Source organism: Lissotriton helveticus, chromosome 1_1 (genome assembly GCF_964261635.1).
Source record: "Lissotriton helveticus chromosome 1_1, aLisHel1.1, whole genome shotgun sequence".
Classification (NCBI taxonomy): Eukaryota; Metazoa; Chordata; class Amphibia; order Caudata; family Salamandridae; genus Lissotriton; species Lissotriton helveticus.
This window is the reverse complement of record NC_136057.1, coordinates 1,389,947,030-1,389,966,982: the sequence shown is the minus strand read 5'-3', so window position 1 is coordinate 1,389,966,982 and position 19,953 is coordinate 1,389,947,030. Positions and strand designations below refer to the sequence as shown.

Genomic DNA, 19,953 nt, shown 5'->3' with positions numbered 1-19,953 from the left:
TTTGTAGGTACATGTCAGCATACATGATTCAGCATTTTGTTTTGCATCTCTATAGTAGGTTTACAGAATATGACAACACAGGGTGACACCAGAATATTATCAGCGTAGGGAGCAGCTTATCCCTGACAATGCTTTTTACAAGTGTCCCCTGCGGCCCGCTTGTAACTCTAGCTTTCTCTAACTCTCTTTCACTCGCTATCTAATTTTCTCGCTCTCTTCACTCTACCTCTCGCTTATATACACAAATAACTATCCCTGTATACCATCTTGCTCTCCCTTTTTATAACTTTCGCACCCTCTTACATAAGTAAAACACATTTCCATTACAAACGCCAATAGCCCCAACTCTAAAAGAAATGCGAGACCTATTGCATTACAAATGCTAATTTTTTATTACGTACTGAATAAATAAACCGCTGTTGTTCTCATCTCTAAATTTGACTTACAGCGCCACTGCGTGACAGACTATCATAAGTGCCAGTGTTGACAATTAAGTGACGGTGCCGAGCACCGGAAACCACGGGGTCAAATTAAGCAATTGTTTGGGCTCAGTATTTGTCAGAACATTTCTGCACAACCTAACCTACTCAGCGGCTACTTGCTGTCTGTAAAAAACCCAGCAACCAAACACTGGTGTAAACTAACCAAGTTAGCAAATCTGTCCTTTTTGGGTTTTTTATTTCTGCTGTAGCAAAGATCAGCAGGCAAGGTTTACTCTAGGAAAGTACGCCCAAAAAAAGAAAAGAAAAATCAGATACGAGTACCACAGTGAAAATCACTCAATAACTATAATGTCCAATCAGCATATTTTTTTGTTTTTAAAGAATTAGACTTTTATTCAGTAGTAGGTTCAAAAGTTTAACAAATGTGAAAACTCTACAGTTGAAACATTTCCACCAAGCAGGTTTTACTGGTGGGTTTGTCATTATGGCTCAAGAAACGCATACAGGTGTGGGTGCCTAGACTGCACAATAGATTCAGAGAGGCCATCAAACTTTAGCAGTTTAGTTCTGCTCACCTTGGTTGGTGTGTGGTGATGTCTGTGGTACTGCACCATACTGTCTGCAGACCAGACTTAAGGGGTGTATGCAAATCAAGCAGCATGCATCTTGGCGCCTGATTGCGTGAGGCCCAGAATGGGTAAAAGGGCGGGTGATGTGTTAATTCTTTAATACACTTGGTAAAATCTGACACCATGGGGATCGGAATTTAATGGTTGCAATAAAAAGAGCTTATTCGGGTTTTCCCTGAGCAATGGCGAATAAAGTGGATGTTGGTGCTTCCTGCATCAAATTTGCACATATCCCAGTAATTACCACACTGTTTCCCTGGTTAAATTCAAACAGTTGAGGCCTAAAAAATGTTAGATGGGCTGGAAGCAGTCTTTACTGTTAAAAGCCCTAAAGTCCACAATAATCATAATTCCAGCCTCTTGCCAAATAGGGGTTTGGTTAGGCTTGAGCATCATATGATCTAGTCGTCAATGTTGGGTGGTTCCCAGCAGAAGGGGAACACATGGGTGCAACCCAGGAACCAGGGCAGCATGCTGGTTGGGCAGAGTACCACGACTAGGAGAGGCAGTCTATGCAGCAACTATGTATTTCAGTCTGGGCACCTGACTCGAGGGAACCGGTTGATAGCAAATGACTTGGAAGATGGAAGCACAGGAAGGTCAGTCACGTGTCAAGGTTCAGCTACATAAAAGAACATGGAAGCCTCTGCTCGTACACGAGCCTCACCCCTGTTCCTCTCCAGAAAAACAAAGACTCGAAGCGCTATATGGGATACGGCCTGGTTAAAGTGCAGAGGTTCTATATAATCTACACTGTACATAGAGCATTATCCCCCATGTAGCAGCTTCAGAACCAGGGATAGAGGTGACAGGGAAGATCAGAGCCCGGTATCATCTCTTCCATCTCCTTACAGCCTCACAGTGGAGAAACAGATGGCAGCTCCTACACCAGCCTCAGCTCTGCCCCTCCCCAGAGTCCAAAGTATGGAAAAAGCTTGCGTGCGAACGGGGCCTCGTGGAAGGTGTAGAGCAGCTCCTTGGAATCAGCATTGTACAGGGACAGGCACCTCCCTTCATAGTCCAAATACACCCCCAACTTTCTGGGCTTTTCGCGTACAGACAGATAGGTCACAGGCGAGGTGAGTGCGAGGTACTGATCTTTCCACCTTTGCACGGCCCAGATTCCGGTCTCGGGTGACCTTATGAAATACCCCTTCCTGTTTACAGACTCCGCTGCGACTCCTACATGCCACTGTAGCCCCTCTTGCAGGAGCTGCACCTCCCAGTAATGCCTGCCTGAGGTGAAACCCTCGCTCCCCAGTACACAGGACCAGAAGGTGAATCTTTTGGGGTTCTCCGCAAGGCGCTGGGCTGCTCCTTTTTCTCTTGCACGCCGCTGCCCCTCAAACAGGAGGAGCCGAGGATGCGCTGTGCCCGGATCCAGAGTCACCATCACTGCAGAAAGAGAGACCACATAGTGTTAATACAGTAGTGTAAGCCCTTGCAGATATAATGCACATAGTCCTTTACCATCACTGCAGAAAGAGAGAGAACAATGAGCGTTAAGACATATAGTCCAAACACATTGAGACGTAATGCACACAGGCCAAGAGACACCATCACTGTAGAGAGGAAATCGTAAGGAGTCCAAACAGTCCAAAACAATAGAGTTTTAATATACAGATCTAGACCTTCACCATCCCTATTGAGAAGAGATCAATAATAAGTTATTTCATGCGTACATATAAAAAAAAGCTGTATATAATTATTCATTTAAATTTCCGGTATTTAGACTGTCAACTGGACTGGAAGGCACCGCGTAGTAGACGGTATACTACTATAGACACCACGTTGCAGGTTTCAGCAACCGGTTTTAAGTAGCATGCAGTACTCTGTATTAAGTAGCATGCGGCACTAAGCTACATTCTACCTTGGACCATAGACTTTACTAAACAGCATGCAGAGAGAGAACGCACACAGTACTAGGTTGTCCTAGACAGCATGCTGCAATAGAGACCACACATTACTAGATAGCACACTGGCCTGGATAAACAAGTACTTGACTACACTTCATAACATGCGGCTCAAGGCAGCCAACTGTACTAAACTGCACAGCACTGCATAACACTCTATGGTAGAACTCATACTGTAGTAGAAAGCATGCTTTACTCTTCAAACCACTGCTCCAGCTAGCATGCTATAGCAGACAGTGTGCTGCACTAAATAACACCCTATTCTTGATATCACTTTGAATGAGGCAACATGCTGCCCTAGACAACACTACACCAAAATGCACATGATGTTAGACAGCTCACTGATCAAAGGCACACAATATGAATTGTACAGACTTATATTTCCGCCTGCTAATACAGCCTGCTTTTATAGAAAACATAATCCACCTGCTCAATTGCTGTCATTTCCATCTACCAAACAAGAGGTGTGTGTGTGTGTGTGTGATATAAATCACACACACACAGGACCGCTTCTCTGGCAAGCAATCAAGAGGACACAGCGGAGAGTTCCAGGGAAACCACTTTATCACAGCTGATGGGCGTTATGCATTTCGGCGTGTTTCCGCCTTCCTCAGATGCCGACAGCACAGGGCTAACCCACCTCCCTCTTTGTAGTTGTTCTGCGGCATTCCAATTGGTGGAAATAAGACTAGTCCCACCTGGTTGTTAGCTCTGCAGTCCTGAGCTGTAGGCTTCAATGACCAGCATGCAACACTGTGGTAAGTACCACTGGCGGGACGTATCTTGGTTCTCGTGAACGCTGATGTGCCAAGCCAAAGAAGGGGGTTAATGCTTTGGGGAACCCTGTAATTCCTGTGTCCGTTGGCTTCCCCGGGTCTCCTACGTCCAAGCCCCAATTTCCAATACAGTCAGGGCCGTGAATCATCGATACAGTGATGACGATTTCCCATGAAGTAATGGACTGTCGTCTGACAGCAGCCACTCGCCTGAACCGATTTTGAGGCGGGCCTGAGGATTCCAATTCCTTGGATGCCTTCTGCCACGATGCCGACAAAGCCTCAAGCCACTTTGCTGGACGGGTCCTCTTTAGCGCGTTTGCCGGCAACACGCGCAAAATATCACACAGGACCGCTTCTTTGGCAAGCAATCAAGAGGCACAGCGGGGAGTTCCAGGGAAACCACTTTATTCACAGCTGATGGGCATTATGCATTTCGGCGTGTTTCCGCCTTCCTCAGATGCAGACAGCACAGGGCTAACCCATCTCCCTCTTTGTATATATGACACACACACACATATATATACCAGCAATCTTCCTTTACCTTCAAAAGAAGCGCACTGACACTGGTAATGTTGCTTCTAAATTCCTTTTATTCATGGAACGACACGGAGGCAAAGAGGTTCACTGTTCCCAACGTTTCCGCTCACCAGAGCCTTGATCACGGGAGGCAGTCTCTCTGACATTTGAATTGCCCACGTGATTCACCTTTTAAACACGCAGGCCGTATTCTTTTGCAGAGTGCGCAAAGGAAAACTTTCACAACTTCAATTTCACGCAGAGTGCTGCTTTTAGACAAAGTCCTTATTGGAGTAATCTGCATGCTTGTTCCATATTAGTCTTTTCCTTTGCACAAAATTAAATAATGTGTCCCATTAAGCACAGTCCGTTTTTCACATTTCCACTTTCTCATTTAAAAGCAACAAAAACCTGCAGTCCTGGAAATAATTCCTTCTGCTCCCTTACTTTCCACACTCCGAGAATCTCAAGGGGCAAGCAGGTCAGGCTTCAAACATCAAATCACCAACTCTGAGGCCACGCAGGGAGCCTGAACCTTGGCAGGGCGGTCAGTGCTTCTGCGTGAAATTGAAGTTGTGAAAGTTTTCCTTTGCGCACTCTGCAAAAGAATACGGCCTGCGTGTTTAAAAGGTGAATCACGTGGGCAATTCAAATGTCAGAGACTGCCTCCCGTGATCAAGGCTCTGGTGAGCGGAAACGTTGGGAACAGTGAACCTCTTTGCCTCCGTGTCGTTCCATGAATAAAAGGAATTTAGAAGCAACATTACCAGTGTCAGTGCGCTTCTTTTGAAGGTAAAGGAAGATTGTTGGTATTTAAATCTGGAAGCCTCGCACCAGAAGCACTGACCGCCCTGCCAAGGTTCAGGCTCCCTGCGTGGCCTCAGAGTTGGTGATATATATGCATATATGTGGCAATTATGCTATGTACTTGAAGTGGTATCCCTACATAAAAGTGTATTGGAGTTCTTAAATTGAGATCACATCAATTTTTTACTTTTTAAATAGCACTGCAAAATCGCCAGTTATAAGACCCCTGAGGAATGCATTGTGTTTCACACCCATTAGACGAAAGACATGTTGGAGGCAGAAAAAACATATATAGCATATTTGACAAGAAATCTTCCAAAACCAGAATTTAATTGGGCTGTATATTATGATTGATTATTGGAGAAAGTCCAGGTGGAAGATATAATCAATGGACTTAGGATGATTTCACACTATAACACACATGTATAGGCAGATTTATATTGATTGTTATATCAATTCATGGAATTAAGCTTCAGACAAGTTAAATCACAAGCCATATGCCTAAACGAACACGTTTGGCGGCAAACACAACTGAGTCAATCATCAGGGCTTAACAAATAACCAAGAGTATTAAATTCACTAGAAGATAGGAAAATGTACCATTAATAAAAAAATAAGTATTAGTTTGGCGAAAGGACAACAGTAGTGGATGAGACAGAAACATAAGTCCAAACAAAAGTTAAAATAATCATGAAATGTAAAACACAATGGACGCAATAAAAAAGTGAATCTTGAGGCAAGTTAAATTAATCATGATTAATAAGTCATAAATGCAGTGATCATGATCATATGTGATGTTGCACATAGCCAAAACCCCATTTTCATAGTTGGCCTAGTTCAATTTATATTATACCGTTTAAAAGGGAATCTTCATTAAGGTCATATTGTTATAGGTAGAGTCTGTAGAACAACTGCTGATTACAGCATTCATGTGTGCCTATTGCTTCCAATATTCAATCTTTTATGAGCAATCCCAAATTGATACAAGCATTTGCAATGTAATAGGTCTCGCATTAGGAAAGTTTGAGCTATTAGTCTTGTAAATTACATTTTTAACATGTGTTGGTTTTTAAATTAGCAAAATTAATAGCTTTGTCATTTACAATGCCAATAGTTATAACTTTCGCAAATGTGACACCTATAATGAATGTGCTACTTACCAGTATGCATCTGTTCTTGGCATGTAGGGCTGCTGACATAGCATAGATCGCCGCCTAGTGTTGGGTCCGGATGATTGCACATTGTTGTCCTGGAAGAGTCTTCGAAGTATCACAAGATAGGTGGCTCCTCCCCTGGACTACAGTGCGTATGGGCATCGGCTCCATCCATAGATTGTTTTTAGCCATTGTGGCAAAGATGGAGTGCAATAGTGTAAACGATGACCATGCCTAAGAGTAAGTGTAAGAAGAAGTCGTCTGCAACCGCTACGGGCGCCGGGGAGGAGGGCGGGCGATATGAATGTCAGCAGCCCTACATGCCAAGAACAGATGCATACTGGTAAGTAGCATATTCAGTTCGAGGCATGTGGGCTGCTGAATTCATATCTATAGCATAGAATACATAGCAGTCCCTCCACTAACGGCGGCTGCCCGTGCCAGTTGCAGAAGTTTGAAAAAGTGTTCTAAGAACAGCCTGTCCTACAGCTGCCTGCTGTTTGGAATGCACATCTACACAGTAATGTTTAGTGAACGTATGTGGTGTAGACCATGTGGCGGCTCTACAAATGTCTTCCAAAGGAATATTGCCTAGGAACGCCATGGAGGCCCCCAACTTGCGTGTGGAGTGGGCCCTGGGGGGGACCGTTAAAGTGCGCTTAGCTTTGTGATAGCAAATCTGAATGCACTTAACGATCCACCTGGCTATTCCTGCTTTGGAGATGGGGTTGCCTTTGTGCTGGACTGAGAAGGCAACAAAGAGCTGTTGTGTCTTTCTGAAATATTTTGTTCTGTCAATGTAGTACATTAAAGCTCTTTTGACATCAAGTGTGTGGAGCATTCTTTCGACTACTGTTTCAGGGTTTGGAAAGAATGCGGGCAGTTCGATGGTTTGATTAACATGATACTGCGACACCACCTTCGGAAGAAACTTAGGGTTAGTGCGCAGCACTACCCTGTTGGAATGAATTTGAATAAATGGCTCTTGTACAGTGAGCGCCTGCAGCTCACTAACACGCCGTAGAGAAGTAATGGCAATGAGAAAAGCTACTTTCCATGTTAAGAATTGAATCTCACAGGAATGGAGAGGCTCAAAAGGTGGGCCCATCAACCTGGTGAGGACCACGTTGAGGTTCCACACAGGAGCTGGCGGGGTCCTGGGAGGGATGACGCATTTCAGCCCTTCCAGGAAGGCTTTAATGGCCGGCACTCTGAAAACAGAGATGCTGCCTGTTTTGGAGATAAGCCGCTATGGCGGATAAGTGTATCCTAATGGAAGCATATGCTAGATCTGCTATTTGTTACATCTTTACAAATGCAATGATATTAGGAATGGATGCATCTAGCGGGTTGATATTGTGTTCAGTACAGTAAATGATAAACCGCTTCCATTTTGCTGCATAGCAAGCTCGGGTAGTGGGCTTTCTTGCCTCCCGGATGATGTCCATGCATTCAGGAGGCAGATTAAGGTAGCCAAACTCTAAGACCTCAGGAGCCAGATCGCCAGATTGAGCTGTTGCGGATCTGGATGCTGAATGTCGCCATGGTTCTGCGTCAAGAGCCTGGGTGTGAGGCGCAGCCTTTGACGGCACCACGGAGAGTTCTAGAAACGTGGTGTACCATGGTTGGCGTGCCCACGTTGGAGCAACCAGGATGAGCGTCATCGAGTGTTGCTTGAGCTTTCTTGCCACCAGCGGGATGGGAGGTGCTGGTGGAAAAGCGTACGCAAATCTGCCTGACCAGTTCATCCAGATCGCATTGTCCTGAGACTGTGGGTGAGGGAACCTGGCGGCAAAGCTTTGCCATTTTGCGTTTTCCCTTGTGGCAAACAGGTCTATCTCTGGATGACCCCACTGCTGGAAGTACGGGCGGAGTACTGATGGATGTAACTCCCACTCGTGCATCTGGTGGCTGTACCTGCTGAGCAGATCCGCCATCTGATGGTCTTTGCCCGGGAGGTGTTCCGCCATGAGGAAGCTGTTCCTCTGAATGGCCCACTTCGACATGCTCGGAGCCAGATGAGACAACTGTGGAGAGTGTGTACCTCCCTGCTTTTGGATGTAGTACATGGCCGTCATGTTGTCCGTCCGGATCAACACGACTTTGTTGCACAGATGTACTTTGAATGACTTGAGTGCCATGAAGATTGCCATCAGTTCTAGGTAGTTGATGTGCATCTTCTTTTGCTGCGTCGTCCATAGTCCCTGCACCGTGTAGTGGAGCACATGAGCTCCCCACCCCTGGAGAGATGCGTCCGTCGTCAGGATAATCTGTGGCACAGGCTCTTGAAACGGTCGGCCCTTGCAAAGGTTGTGTGGATTCCACTAATGCAGAGAGTTGTATGCCCGACCGGTCACCAACACTAGGTCTTTCAATTGCCCTTGAGCCTGATTCCACTGACGTGCCAAGCACTCTTGAAGCGGACGCATATGCAGTCTCGCGTGCGGGACTATGAAGATGCAGGAGGCCATCATGCCTATCAACTGCATGAACACTCTCGCATGAAGTGAGTGTTGTGGTCTGAACTTTAGGATTAGCGACTGGATGTTGCCTATCCTCACTGGGTTTGGCTGAGCCGTACCGCCAATGTGTCTATCGTCGCACCCAAATACTGCCGCACATGGGCTGGCTGGAGGTGCGACTTCGGATAGTTTAGTGAAAACCCCAGACTGAAGAAGGTGAATGGTGTGGGACATGTCGGCCGCGCACTGCTGGGCTGACTTTGCTTGAACAAGCCAGTCGTCCAGGTAAGGGTAGACATGGACGTTCTGTCTCCTGAGGTGCGCCGCCACTGTCGCCAGACATTTCGTGAACACTCTGGGGGCTGTGGTCACCCCGAAAGGAAGGACCTTGAATTGGTAATGCCTGTTTTGGATGGTGAACCTGAGGTATTTTCTGTGGGAGGGGTGGAGTGGGATGTGAAAGTAAGCATCCTTGAGGTCTAAGGTTGCGAGGAAGTCTCCCTGGTTTAGCAATGGAAGAACCTGTTGCAGTGTTAGCATGTGGAAGTGTTCTGAGAGAATGTACAGGTTCAGGGGCCGTAGGTCCAGAATCGGTCTGAGTGACCCGTCCTTTTTCGGGATTAAGAAGTACAGGGAATATACTCCTGTGTTTTCTTCTTCCACTGGCACAAGCTCTATCGCTCCTTTTTGCAGCATGGCAAGAACCTCCTGCTGCAATAAGTGCAAATGCTCTTGTGACATAGGACGATGTTTTGGGGGCATGTTGGGTGGAGTGGCTGTTAGCTCTAAACAATAGCCGAACTGGATAAGTTGCCTGACCCACCTGTCTGTGGTGATGGACTTCCACACTGACAGGAACCGCTGGAGTCTTCCACCCCCCCCCCCCCCCGACAGGTGTTGGATGGTCGGGGGGCAGTGACAGGGAGTCACTGTTTGTTGGTGGCAGAGGAACGGGAACTGTTGTTGCCTCTGCCTCTGCCCTTGGAGCGGTTTCCCCGGTATCCTCCTCTACTCTGCTTGGGGTACGATGATTGCGCCCCACCTTTGTTGAACTGCGTCTGCTGTGACATCTGGCCTCTGGTAACACCTCGATTGCCTGAGCGACGAAAAGTGTTCCCTCGAAACTGCTGGGACTGGAGAACCCCAATGGACTTGGCAGTCTCAGTATCTTTTTTAATCTTTTCCAGGGTGGTATCTACCTCTGGACCAAATAACCTGTCTGGGTTCACCGGCTGGTTGAGGATGGTAGTCTGCATCTCAGGCTTGAACCCGGAAATTCGGAGCCAAGCCTGACACCTCAACATCACGCTAGTGTTGATTGCCCTTGCTGCTGTATCAGCAACGTCTAGTGCACACTTTATAGCAGCATTGGAAATGAGCTTTCCCTCTTGGACAAGCATCTCAGCTCCCCCCTTGAACTGTTCTGGCAGGTGTTGCAACAGGGTCTCTAGGGTGTCATAGTGTGCCCTGTCGTATCTGGCTAATAGTGCCTGCGTGTTTGAGATACGCCAGATGTTGGCTGCCTGAGCTGCTACTCTCTTCCCTGATGCATCCAGCACTTTTGACTCTTTGTCTGGGGGAGGAGCTTCACCCGTGGTTTGAGAGTTCGCCCGTTTGCGAGCATTAGAGACCACCAAAGAGTCCAACGGCAACTGGCCCCATATGTATGTTGGATCGCCAGGTGCCGGTCTGTATTTCTTCTCAATCCGAGCGTTAACAACCCTTGACCTTGTGGGCTCCTTAAAAATGTCCGCAGCATGCCTGAGGACCATTTCAGCATGGGAAGAGTTTTCACAGTTTTTTCAGCAGTGGAGAAAGTGTCAAAAAGGAAGTCAGCCTCCACAGGGTCAGCATGCATATCAACATCATGGTTCTTAGCTGCCCTCTCAATCAAAGCATGAAATGCTGTTGAATCCTCAGTGGGAGACGTCTTGATGTTGAACACCTGAGGGTCAAGGGATGCCTGCTGATCCCCTTGATCACCTGCCTCCACCCACGAGTCCTGTTGCTCATCAGGTAGGAAAATTGTACTCCTCATCCTGCTCCTCCGCATCCGAATAGGTGGGTGAGGGTGTTGCACCCCTTAGAGTCTGTGGCACCATCGGCTCAACTAAGACAGGTGTGTCCTCTGCATGTTTTTTGCGCTTTAGAGGAATCTTAAATGACTCCAAGGGCTGTGATGCCGTAATCTTCCTCTTGTAAAGCGTCAGCTTCCCGGTGTCGGCATCGATAAACTGCTCTGACTGCTCTGACAAAGAGTGTGGTCGATGCTTCAAACCCCCAGCCGAGGGAGTCGTCTTCGACACCACCGAGTCCGTGGTCACCGACCGTGGAGCAAAGGCCTTCGGCGCCACCTTAGGTGGTAACGTGAAGAGGATCGGCGTCGAAGCCTGTGGCGTTTGGACCGCTTGCTTCGTTGCGGAAGGTGTCTTCGGTTCCGACGCAGAAGCCTTGTTCTTAAGTCGTTTGAGGGAGTCCGAGACCTGCTTCGTAAAGGAAGCGGATGGTTTCGTCGACCCGACCGATGGCCTCGGTCTGCCTCCAGGGGAAGACCCGAGCGTCGACGCCTTCTGTTTCTCTGATCGAGGCGCAGGAGCATCCTTCACTGGTGCGCTGCGATCTTTGACCACGGCCGCCGACGGCTTCGGATCGGCAGCCTTGACCTTTGGCGTCGGTGTCCCAGACTTCGGCTCCGCGCCCTTGGTAGCCTTAGTGTCGACAGGCCTCTTGGCTTTCGGCTCGACGGCCTTGTCCTGAGCGGCCTCGACTGCCTTCCTGGGCTTCGGGTCGACTGCCTTGCGCGACACCGATTCGACGGACTTTCGTGAGCTGGGCTCCTTGACCACTTTTGGCGCCGTTGATGGGGCAACATCTTTCTTTGGCTTCGAGGCCTCCGAAGACAGCGTCGATGGGGGAGCAGACGTCTTCGGTTTCGATGGCATCTCGGCCATCTTTGTCTTAGTCGACACCGTTGGTTTCAGTTTCGATTTAGACAATGGCGGCTTCGCTAAAGCGTCCGTAGCCGGGCCGGAAGGCGGGGCCGTGGATTTTGGTGTAAGGTCTCGGGGAAGGCCATGTGGCGATCCCTCGACCTGAGCCTTAGTAAAAGTACGAACGGGGTATAGCTCTTCCTCCGAGCTATCTTCCATGGCCCCGTAGGCCTCCTCGTCGTCCCCTACCTCGTCGACGACTTCCTCCACGTCTTGGCCTTCTGCGTCCGCTTCGTAGTCGGACTCGACGACCACCGATGGAGGTGAAACTTGAAGTTGCTGCTCGTCCGTTTCTTCGTGGAGGAAGATGTCCACTGGTGCCGGAGCCGATCGCCGGGCCTCATGGCGCGCCGCGCGCCGAAGCTTGATGGTTTTCTTCGAACAAAACCTGGAACAGGCCATACAGTTGGCCTCGTCGTGGTCCGGCGACAGGCATCTGTTGCAGACCGGGTGGACGTCGATGTGTGGGTACTTGGATCCACACACGGGACAGTGCTTGAACGGACTCCGCTCCATGCCGTCGAAAGTCTTGCTGCGTCGACTGGGCCTCGATCCCCGAAGAGTCACACGACTCCCGGGATATCCGACTCGAAGAGTTGGAGTAAGTCGGACACCGAACGCAAACAATACCGACGGTTCGAAGAAGGCCTTTTGGCCTGAAAAAAGTTTGTTTTGATCGATTCCGAACCGGAGTTAACGAAATCACATCCGAACCCAATGGCGGAAAAAAACAATCCAAGGATGAAGCCGATGCCCATGCGCACTGTAGTCCAGGGGAGGAGCCACCTATCTCGTGATACTTCGAAGACTCTTCCAGGACAACAATGTGCAATCATCCGGACCCAACACTAGGCGGCGATCTATGCTATAGATATGAATTCAGCAGCCCACATACCTTGAACCCTGGGGTTGCGCTGAGTGATGCTGTGGTGGTGCTGAGTGGTGCTGTGGTGGTGCTGAGTGGTGCTGTCGAGTGGTGCTGTGGTGGTGCCGAGTGGTGCTGTGGTGGTGCCGAGTGGTGCTGTGGTGGTGCCGAGTGGTGCTGTGGTGGTGGTGCCGAGTGGTGCTGCTGTGGTGGTGCCGAGTGGTGCTGCTGTGGTGGTGCCGAGTGGTGCTGCTGTGGTGGTGCCGAGTGGTGCTGCTGTGGTGGTGCCGAGTGGTGCTGTCGAGTGGTGCTGTGGTGGTGCCGAGTGGTGCTGTGGTGGTGCCGAGTGGTGCTGTGGTGGTGCTGTGGTGGTGCCGAGTGGTGCTGTGGTGGTGCCGAGTGGTGCTGCCGAGTGGTGCTGCCGAGTGATGCAGGGGTGGCGCTGAGTGATAACGTGGAAGGGAAGAAAGAAATAACGAAAGCAAGAAGGAAGAAGTGAGGAAGGAAAGAAAGGGATGAAAGGGAGGGAGGAAAAGAAGGAAGGAATGAATGGAAGAAAGAAAAGGAAGGCAAGAAAGGATGGAAAGAAAATAAGGATGAAAGGAAAGAAAGAAAGGATTCTAATTGCAAGTGTCAACATGAACAGGCTTGTTTTGAAGATGTAGTCCCCAAATATGAGATTCCACGACAGAGAGGGGCTGTGAAGGACAGAGAGGGGCTGTGAAGGACAGAGAGGGGCTGTGAAGGACAGAGAGGGGCTGTGAAGGACAGAGAGGGGCTGTGAAGGACAGAGAGGGGCTGTGAAGGACAGAGAGGGGCTGTGAAGGACAGAGAGGGGCTGTGAAGGACAGAGAGGGGCTGTGAAGGACAGAGAGGGGCTGTGAAGGACAGAGAGGGGCTGTGAAGGACAGAGAGGGGCTGTGAAGGACAGAGAGGCCACGCGCGGCGGACATCAGAGGAAGGGTGGGAGGAAAAAAAAGTTTGAGCTATTGGCATTGCTAAATAATGCAACACCAATAGCTCAAACTTTAATAATGCGAGACCTATTGAATTGCAAATGCTTGTTTTTAGAGTGTTCAGCACATTACTAATTAAAGCATTTGTAAACGAACGTTTGTAATGGTTTACGTATTTTCTCTTTTGAGGAAGACAGCAATTAGCGAGGATTAAACTGTGGCAACGGTTTACATCATTACCTCTCTCTACCATAGCCTGCATTTTAAAAGAACACATATACACACAATGGTTATCAGGACTAGGGAACCCCAGTAAAATGTTATTGGGCCTGTGTCAGGTGTACCTAGGGGAAGAGGGGCACTTAAGATCAAAGAGCATGCCATTTTCACCCTCACTCCTGCCCAAACAAGTCAGAGGAAGGTAAAAAAAACAAGAACAGAAGTGAAATATTAACATCTTTTTGTGACATTTGTAATAAAGCTTGAAACATTGAGAGGACATATTTGAACCAGCTGTTGAATGGTTGCACAGATTGATGCTGTGGTGACGCTGAGTGATGTTGTGGTGGCGTTCAGTGATGCTGTGGTAGCGCATAGTGTTTGTGAATGCTTGAAGCTTGTGGATGTCTGATGCTTCTGGATGTCTGATGCTTCTGGATGTCTGATGTCGGATGCCTGATGCTTCTGGATGTCTGATGTCTGATGCTTCTGGATGTCTGATGCTTCTGGATGTCTGATGTCTGTTGCTTGTGGATGCCAGACGCTTGTGGATGCCAGACGCTTGTGGATGCCAGACGCTTGTGGATGCCAGACGCTTGTGGATGTCTGTTGCATGTGGATGTTTGATGCATGTGGATGCTTGATGCTTTTGGATGCTTGATGCTTTTGGATGCCTGACGCTTGTGGATGTCCGATGCTTGTGGATGTCTGATTAAATCCAAAATAAATCCAGAATAAATCTCAAATTGCATATGGTTTTGTATTATCATGCTTCACATTATACACATGGCAAAGTGTAATATTGTTTTAAACCTTCTTTGTTTAAACAATGTAGTAATGTAACTTGCTTTTTATGCGCAGACTTTCATTCACTGCTGTGGGTGAAAGGAGCTCGTTCTGCTAATCCTTCCCTAACTTTCCAGAAGTGTCAAATGCGGACATACACTGAGTAATTCTTGGTTACTGAGTGAGTCTTAAATTGTTGCAAGATTTATTCCAGTGAGCCTATTTATTCTTAAATTTATTGTGAACGAGCTGCTTTTACTCCCCTGGGGTCATCGAGAGCAAAGGAGATGCAGCGGCCCCGGCTCTACCCTGCCTACCCCGCCCCCTCCTCCAATGGCCAGGACTGGAGAGCATGAGAGGCAACAACGGAGGAACAGAGCAGCCTCCAGCAACTGTCCGGAACAGGAAACAATTCCTAATTGCAATGTAAAGTCAACCTCAGCCACAGAAAATAAATACGTTTAAACTGTGAGGTGCGCTGGTTTGAAGTTACCATAATTAAGCAGTCCACGGTCTAAAAGCATCGTCCAAGATAGGAAAGGAATGCCTCGTTAAATGTAAACTTGAGGTCTAAGCCTTAAAGCAAAATATAAACAATGCATCTGCCAAAGAGGAGCGATTCCTCCTTTAACAAGCCCTCACCCAAAGGAACAAGCATTTACAATGCAATGGATTCGCCTTTGGAAAAGTTAGAGTTATTGGCATTGCTCTTGACATTTCTTTTTTTTAACTTATAAATAAATGGCATTGTTATTTACATTGCCAACAGCTCTCACAGCCCACACAGCCCTCACAGCCCTCACACTTAAGTTTTTAAGGCACTCCTGATGCAGCAATACTTTACCTGAAAATCCCGAAACCATGGAGTGTGATAATTTCCGGTTATGGTGTTACCCTTCCATTAGGAGACTGCCCTGAGGGTTTTAGAGTTATTGCTGAAATTGTTATTTTTACATTTCTGCATTTGCCTTTGACACTCAGGGCTATATTACATGGACACACTTTGCCAGGTCTTACCTACTGAAAAGTCTCCTTGAATAAGAATCAAGATTCAGGCAGAAATTCCATTTTCTATCCAATACAGATGGGGCTCATATTTCATCATTTTGCCCTGGCAGCTCATAGGAGACCACATAACCTGACACAGAATACAGTAGAGAGGCATTAGGTCAGTGATCCTAATGCAGGCGGCTTGTTTATAGGCATTGTCACAGTTGTCCACAGAAGTCAAACCTTGTTTTGCCCGTTTTAAAAAGAGGTTAATAGAGGTCATAGGACGTTCTGAGAATGTGAGGTTTGCTGAAACCGAGGCCCGAGCTTCTTGTCTGTTCCACGTTCTCAACCTTATCTGGTTCGGCCGCCTCTGGCGCTTTGTGGTCACGCAGAATGCCAACAAACAAAGGCCTCTAACAGTGGCTGCTGAGTGGCGAGTGTAGGGTGTCGGCGCTGCGAGGGCACAGGACACAGGCTGTTGAAGTAAAAGTGCGGGGGGGGGGGGGGGGGGGGGTTATGAACGACAGGGACCTGGGACAGGAGCGTGTTATTGCTGCAGACAGTCTCCGCATCCTGGCCGGTTGACATTGTAAACCTAGACACAAGGGTTGTTTGAGGGGAGCCTGCCAGATTGACAATGTAAATGTGTAACACGCACACAGCCTGAGAGAGCGGGCGGTCGGTGGATGGGAGAGCGCTGGCGCGGGGTCGGTCGCACGGAGATTGAGTTTCGTCTGAATTAGATCATAGCTGTGGGAAACGGCACCTCCCAAACACACTCGCGCACACACGCGGGGCGGGCAGCTGTGCTCCACTATTAAGGGCATCTCGCAGGAGCTAACTGCGAACTTAATTACTGACTAACTCACCACAAGATGCGTGCCAGCATCTACCGTCTCCAGCGCCTACGATTAAAATGCTCCACCGGCCATAAACTATTCTTGGAGAGGGCGTCAGAGCCGAAGGATGGCAGCAAGTTCCCATTCCTTTCCGTTTAAAATGAACCGAAGACTTTGAAGAGGTACAGAGAAGGGAGTTTGGTTTTTCGGAAGCACTTAAAGTGGCACTGCGGGGCTTGGTGGCGCTATGTAAACTAGCTAATGAAACCTCGCGTTTGACTCTGCTGCGATCAGCTAAAAAAAAAAAAAAAAAGTAGGACTGCATGATAACAAGTAAGATCATTCTCTCTCTTCCTGTCCTCTCACAAGACGAGCTGCGGGTGGAGGGAGGTGGGGGGAGAGCGGGACGGAGGAGAGCTGCGGGCGGGGAACGGACAGCGGGAGGGGGGGGCGGGAACACGGGGCAGGAACGGGCACACGCGTGTAGGCCAGTGCAGGAAACCGGGATACCTCCCCGTAAAAGTAAAAAACACTAAACAGCAAGCACTCACCTGGACTTCCTCCAGCGCTCCAGCCAACTCCTGCAAAAGCCAATTCAGAATGAGAAAAACATGGCGACCAAAAAAAACAAAAAAGGAAACGCCCACCGCTGCAATGACGACATCGCAGAGGCGGAGAGCGAAAAAATCTCGGGAACGCCCACGAATCTGGTCCGGCCATGACGGACAGATCTCTGTTCCAATGGCTAGCCTCCATTTATGGAGCTAGCCAATGGAACAGAGGGCGGGACTCAGCCCCACACTGTAGGGACATAAGATTTCTCCTGGGCGGAGCTAGGAGCTCCGGCCCCAGGCGAAACCTAAAAAAAAAAAGGAGTGCGCACAAATCCACTTTGATTGAAGAATAACACATGTAGCTGGGGCGGTTGCCGGGGAGGATCTAGCTCTACAAAAGGCAGGAGTAATTAGACACGAGAACGAAACAGAATCATGCATCTCTAAAAGGCACAAACAGAAACCAAGGAAAAACCCGACACCAGGGCGACAGAGCGAGTTTAAATAGCATCAGGGTGGGTAGGGACTGGGAGAAAGAAGGAGGTGGGGGCAGGGTGAAGGGTTAAGGGGTAGGGAGAGACGGCACAGGCTGGGCAGGCTTAAAAAGTGAAGTGAACGAGCGCACACTGGGGAAGCTTGGAACTCGAGCGGCCATATGGAGAGGGAGGGGCTGGGCTGCCTGCTGGGAGAAGCTGGGCTGGGCTGCCTTGAAGGGACAGGGGCACGAAGTGTGAAGTCACTGAAAGTCAAGAGAGGGAGGGGGTGCCTTGAAGGGACAGGGGCACGAAGTGTGAAGTCACTGAAAGTCAAGAGAGGGAGGGTGTGGGCTGCCTGCTGGGAGAAGCTGGGCTGGGCTACCTTTGATGCGAGTCACGGCCTGCAGCGCTGGTTGGGAAACAAATGGCTGAGGCTTTGAAGGCTCGTGCATGAGAGCAGGTCACGTGTTTGGGATTCACGTGAACTATTGGAAATCCTCCTTGAGAGCCAATCAGCTGCCTGAAGAGAGCCTTTGGGGAAGGAACTGGATTGACAATATAAGGTTCGAGTAAACTCGACCTAATAAATGAAGTAATGTACAGCAGGAACCTTTTTAAGAAAGTGGGATGCAGGTTGGAATCTCATATTGGTTTGCAAACCATAAAGAACCATAATTTCAAGGAGCAGAAAATTAAGTACAGATTTTAATATTTATGGGTTATTAGCTAGCTTTGTTTTTCACTATTTCAGGTTACATGTCTCATCCTTACCCAACAAGTGTTTAGTGGCAAAGTTCAGAATTCACTGTACTATTCAATTCCGTTGGGTAAATGTCATCTCTGTATCACCCCCACCACTTTGTGAATGCGGATTAAGATTTGTAAAAGTTTTTTTAACGCATCTGATTATCTTTACGGAAAATGGGCTGCATTTAACATTAAAAAAATTGTTTTATTCAAAAGCAATCACAGACATGTTGATCTGCTGACTTCAGCTGGCTACCATTCCTGTGATGGCAATGAATTGAAACGGGTCGCAATTTGTTACCCAATTCATTAATATGCACGAGGTAGGTTAAATTGCAGCCCACTACGATTTGGTATTTTGCAAAGCGACCCATTAGTAAATAGGTCAGTGGGCAAAACACCACTGCGTCAACTACATCTGTCCCATGGTCTTCTAAATCTCAGTTATTAACCTCCAATTACTGCTTACTTTCACTGCAACTATCTTTTCATAATTACTGGATAAGGTTACCGCCTCGCATCTCCCTCAAACATATATTCACTTTTTAATATAGGATAGCTTTGCTACCGCCTTAAAAAAAAGTTCATTTTAGGAACAAAATACATGTTGGCCATGTCTTAGTGCTTGAAATTGTAAGTGGCTTAATTTTGCTAACAATCAAGTGTTGACTCTTGAACACTTTGAAAAACTTCACATCAAAACTGACCTTTTGCAACTTAAAATGTGATGGGGAGCATACCATCTGTGAGTTTTTACCATTATTGATCTTGTTGTATAGCTCCTATATATCCTTATATCGTGTTAAGTTAGCATAGGTACATTTGAGATTTAAACGCCATTTTTCCTTTCTTGCAACTTCTGCACACGACCCTTAATTGTTGACTTAGCTTTCAACCTAGTGGTTTGCCGTGGTGTATGTGAGAATAATATGTTATTGCTCTGATATCAGTTTTGTTTAATAAACCATGTCTGCACGGAGAGTGCTGAAGTTTCAGGAGCAACACGATATGGAATTGTTATGAGGTCTGATCTCCACGCCTTCATAGTCATAACACAAGTGCAGGCTTTGCCAACTTGGGCTTGAGGCGGGATTGATATTGCTTTGCACGAGAATTGTTAACACACTTGATGCGGTGCACATGCAGAAGAGAGCTGGTGTATGCTGATGTGATTCCTTCATGCTAGGACACTAAGGTATGGGCCCGCCCTAAAACAACCCAAAGAGACCTTCTTAGCTAATAATATAATATATGTGTTAGGGAGGGTGAGATACAAGTGTTGTTAACTCTTATTCATTACAGCATGTTAACATGCTGTCACCATTCGCTTTTTATGTCTTAGTAACTATGCTGATAATTTTGATACTGATAATAAGTATACTTGTATTATCTAAGATACTGCGCCTGAGAAGACGGCATTAGTAAATAAACATTTCAAATGCACATGTGTCTTCTTTACTCCATGTTCTGGTTTGTAATGATAATATAACGAAAGAGTGTTCATGAGTCCCACGTACCCTGAGGTACTGTAAGTTCATGTTCTGGTTTGTCTAAACATTGGGAGTTTGATATGTCCAATGAGACACTGTAGCTAGCTCGGTAAGGGGTGAGTTGGTTGCTAAGGTAAGTTTTGGGACACCCTAATTTGCCGAGGTTCCACTCCTCTGTGCACAGTTCTGTGTGAGTACAGAAACCCTGCAACATGGCGCCCAACGTTTTCGGTGGTCTTATATCATGACACTCGAGTAGTTTATCGTTCATGCCTTAACCCCTTCACGTCAGTTTCCGGAAAACGGGGTGTTGGTGAAACCTACCTATTTTTTGA

The 19,953-nt window shown here is 47.7% G+C and overlaps 1 protein-coding gene across 1 annotated transcript in view; it reads right to left on the bottom strand.

Moving 5' to 3' along the window:
• Positions 1–368: 368 nt before the first annotated feature.
• LOC144825350 (E3 ubiquitin-protein ligase TRIM39-like) overlaps positions 369–19,953 on the bottom strand; it is an 85,692-nt gene continuing 66,107 nt past the window's right edge. Inside the window, exon 6 of the mRNA XM_078684145.1 lies at positions 369–2,467. Coding sequence (XP_078540271.1) covers positions 1,956–2,467 — 512 coding nt within the window. The 3' untranslated portion in view covers positions 369–1,955. The remainder of the gene's footprint in view (positions 2,468–19,953) is intronic.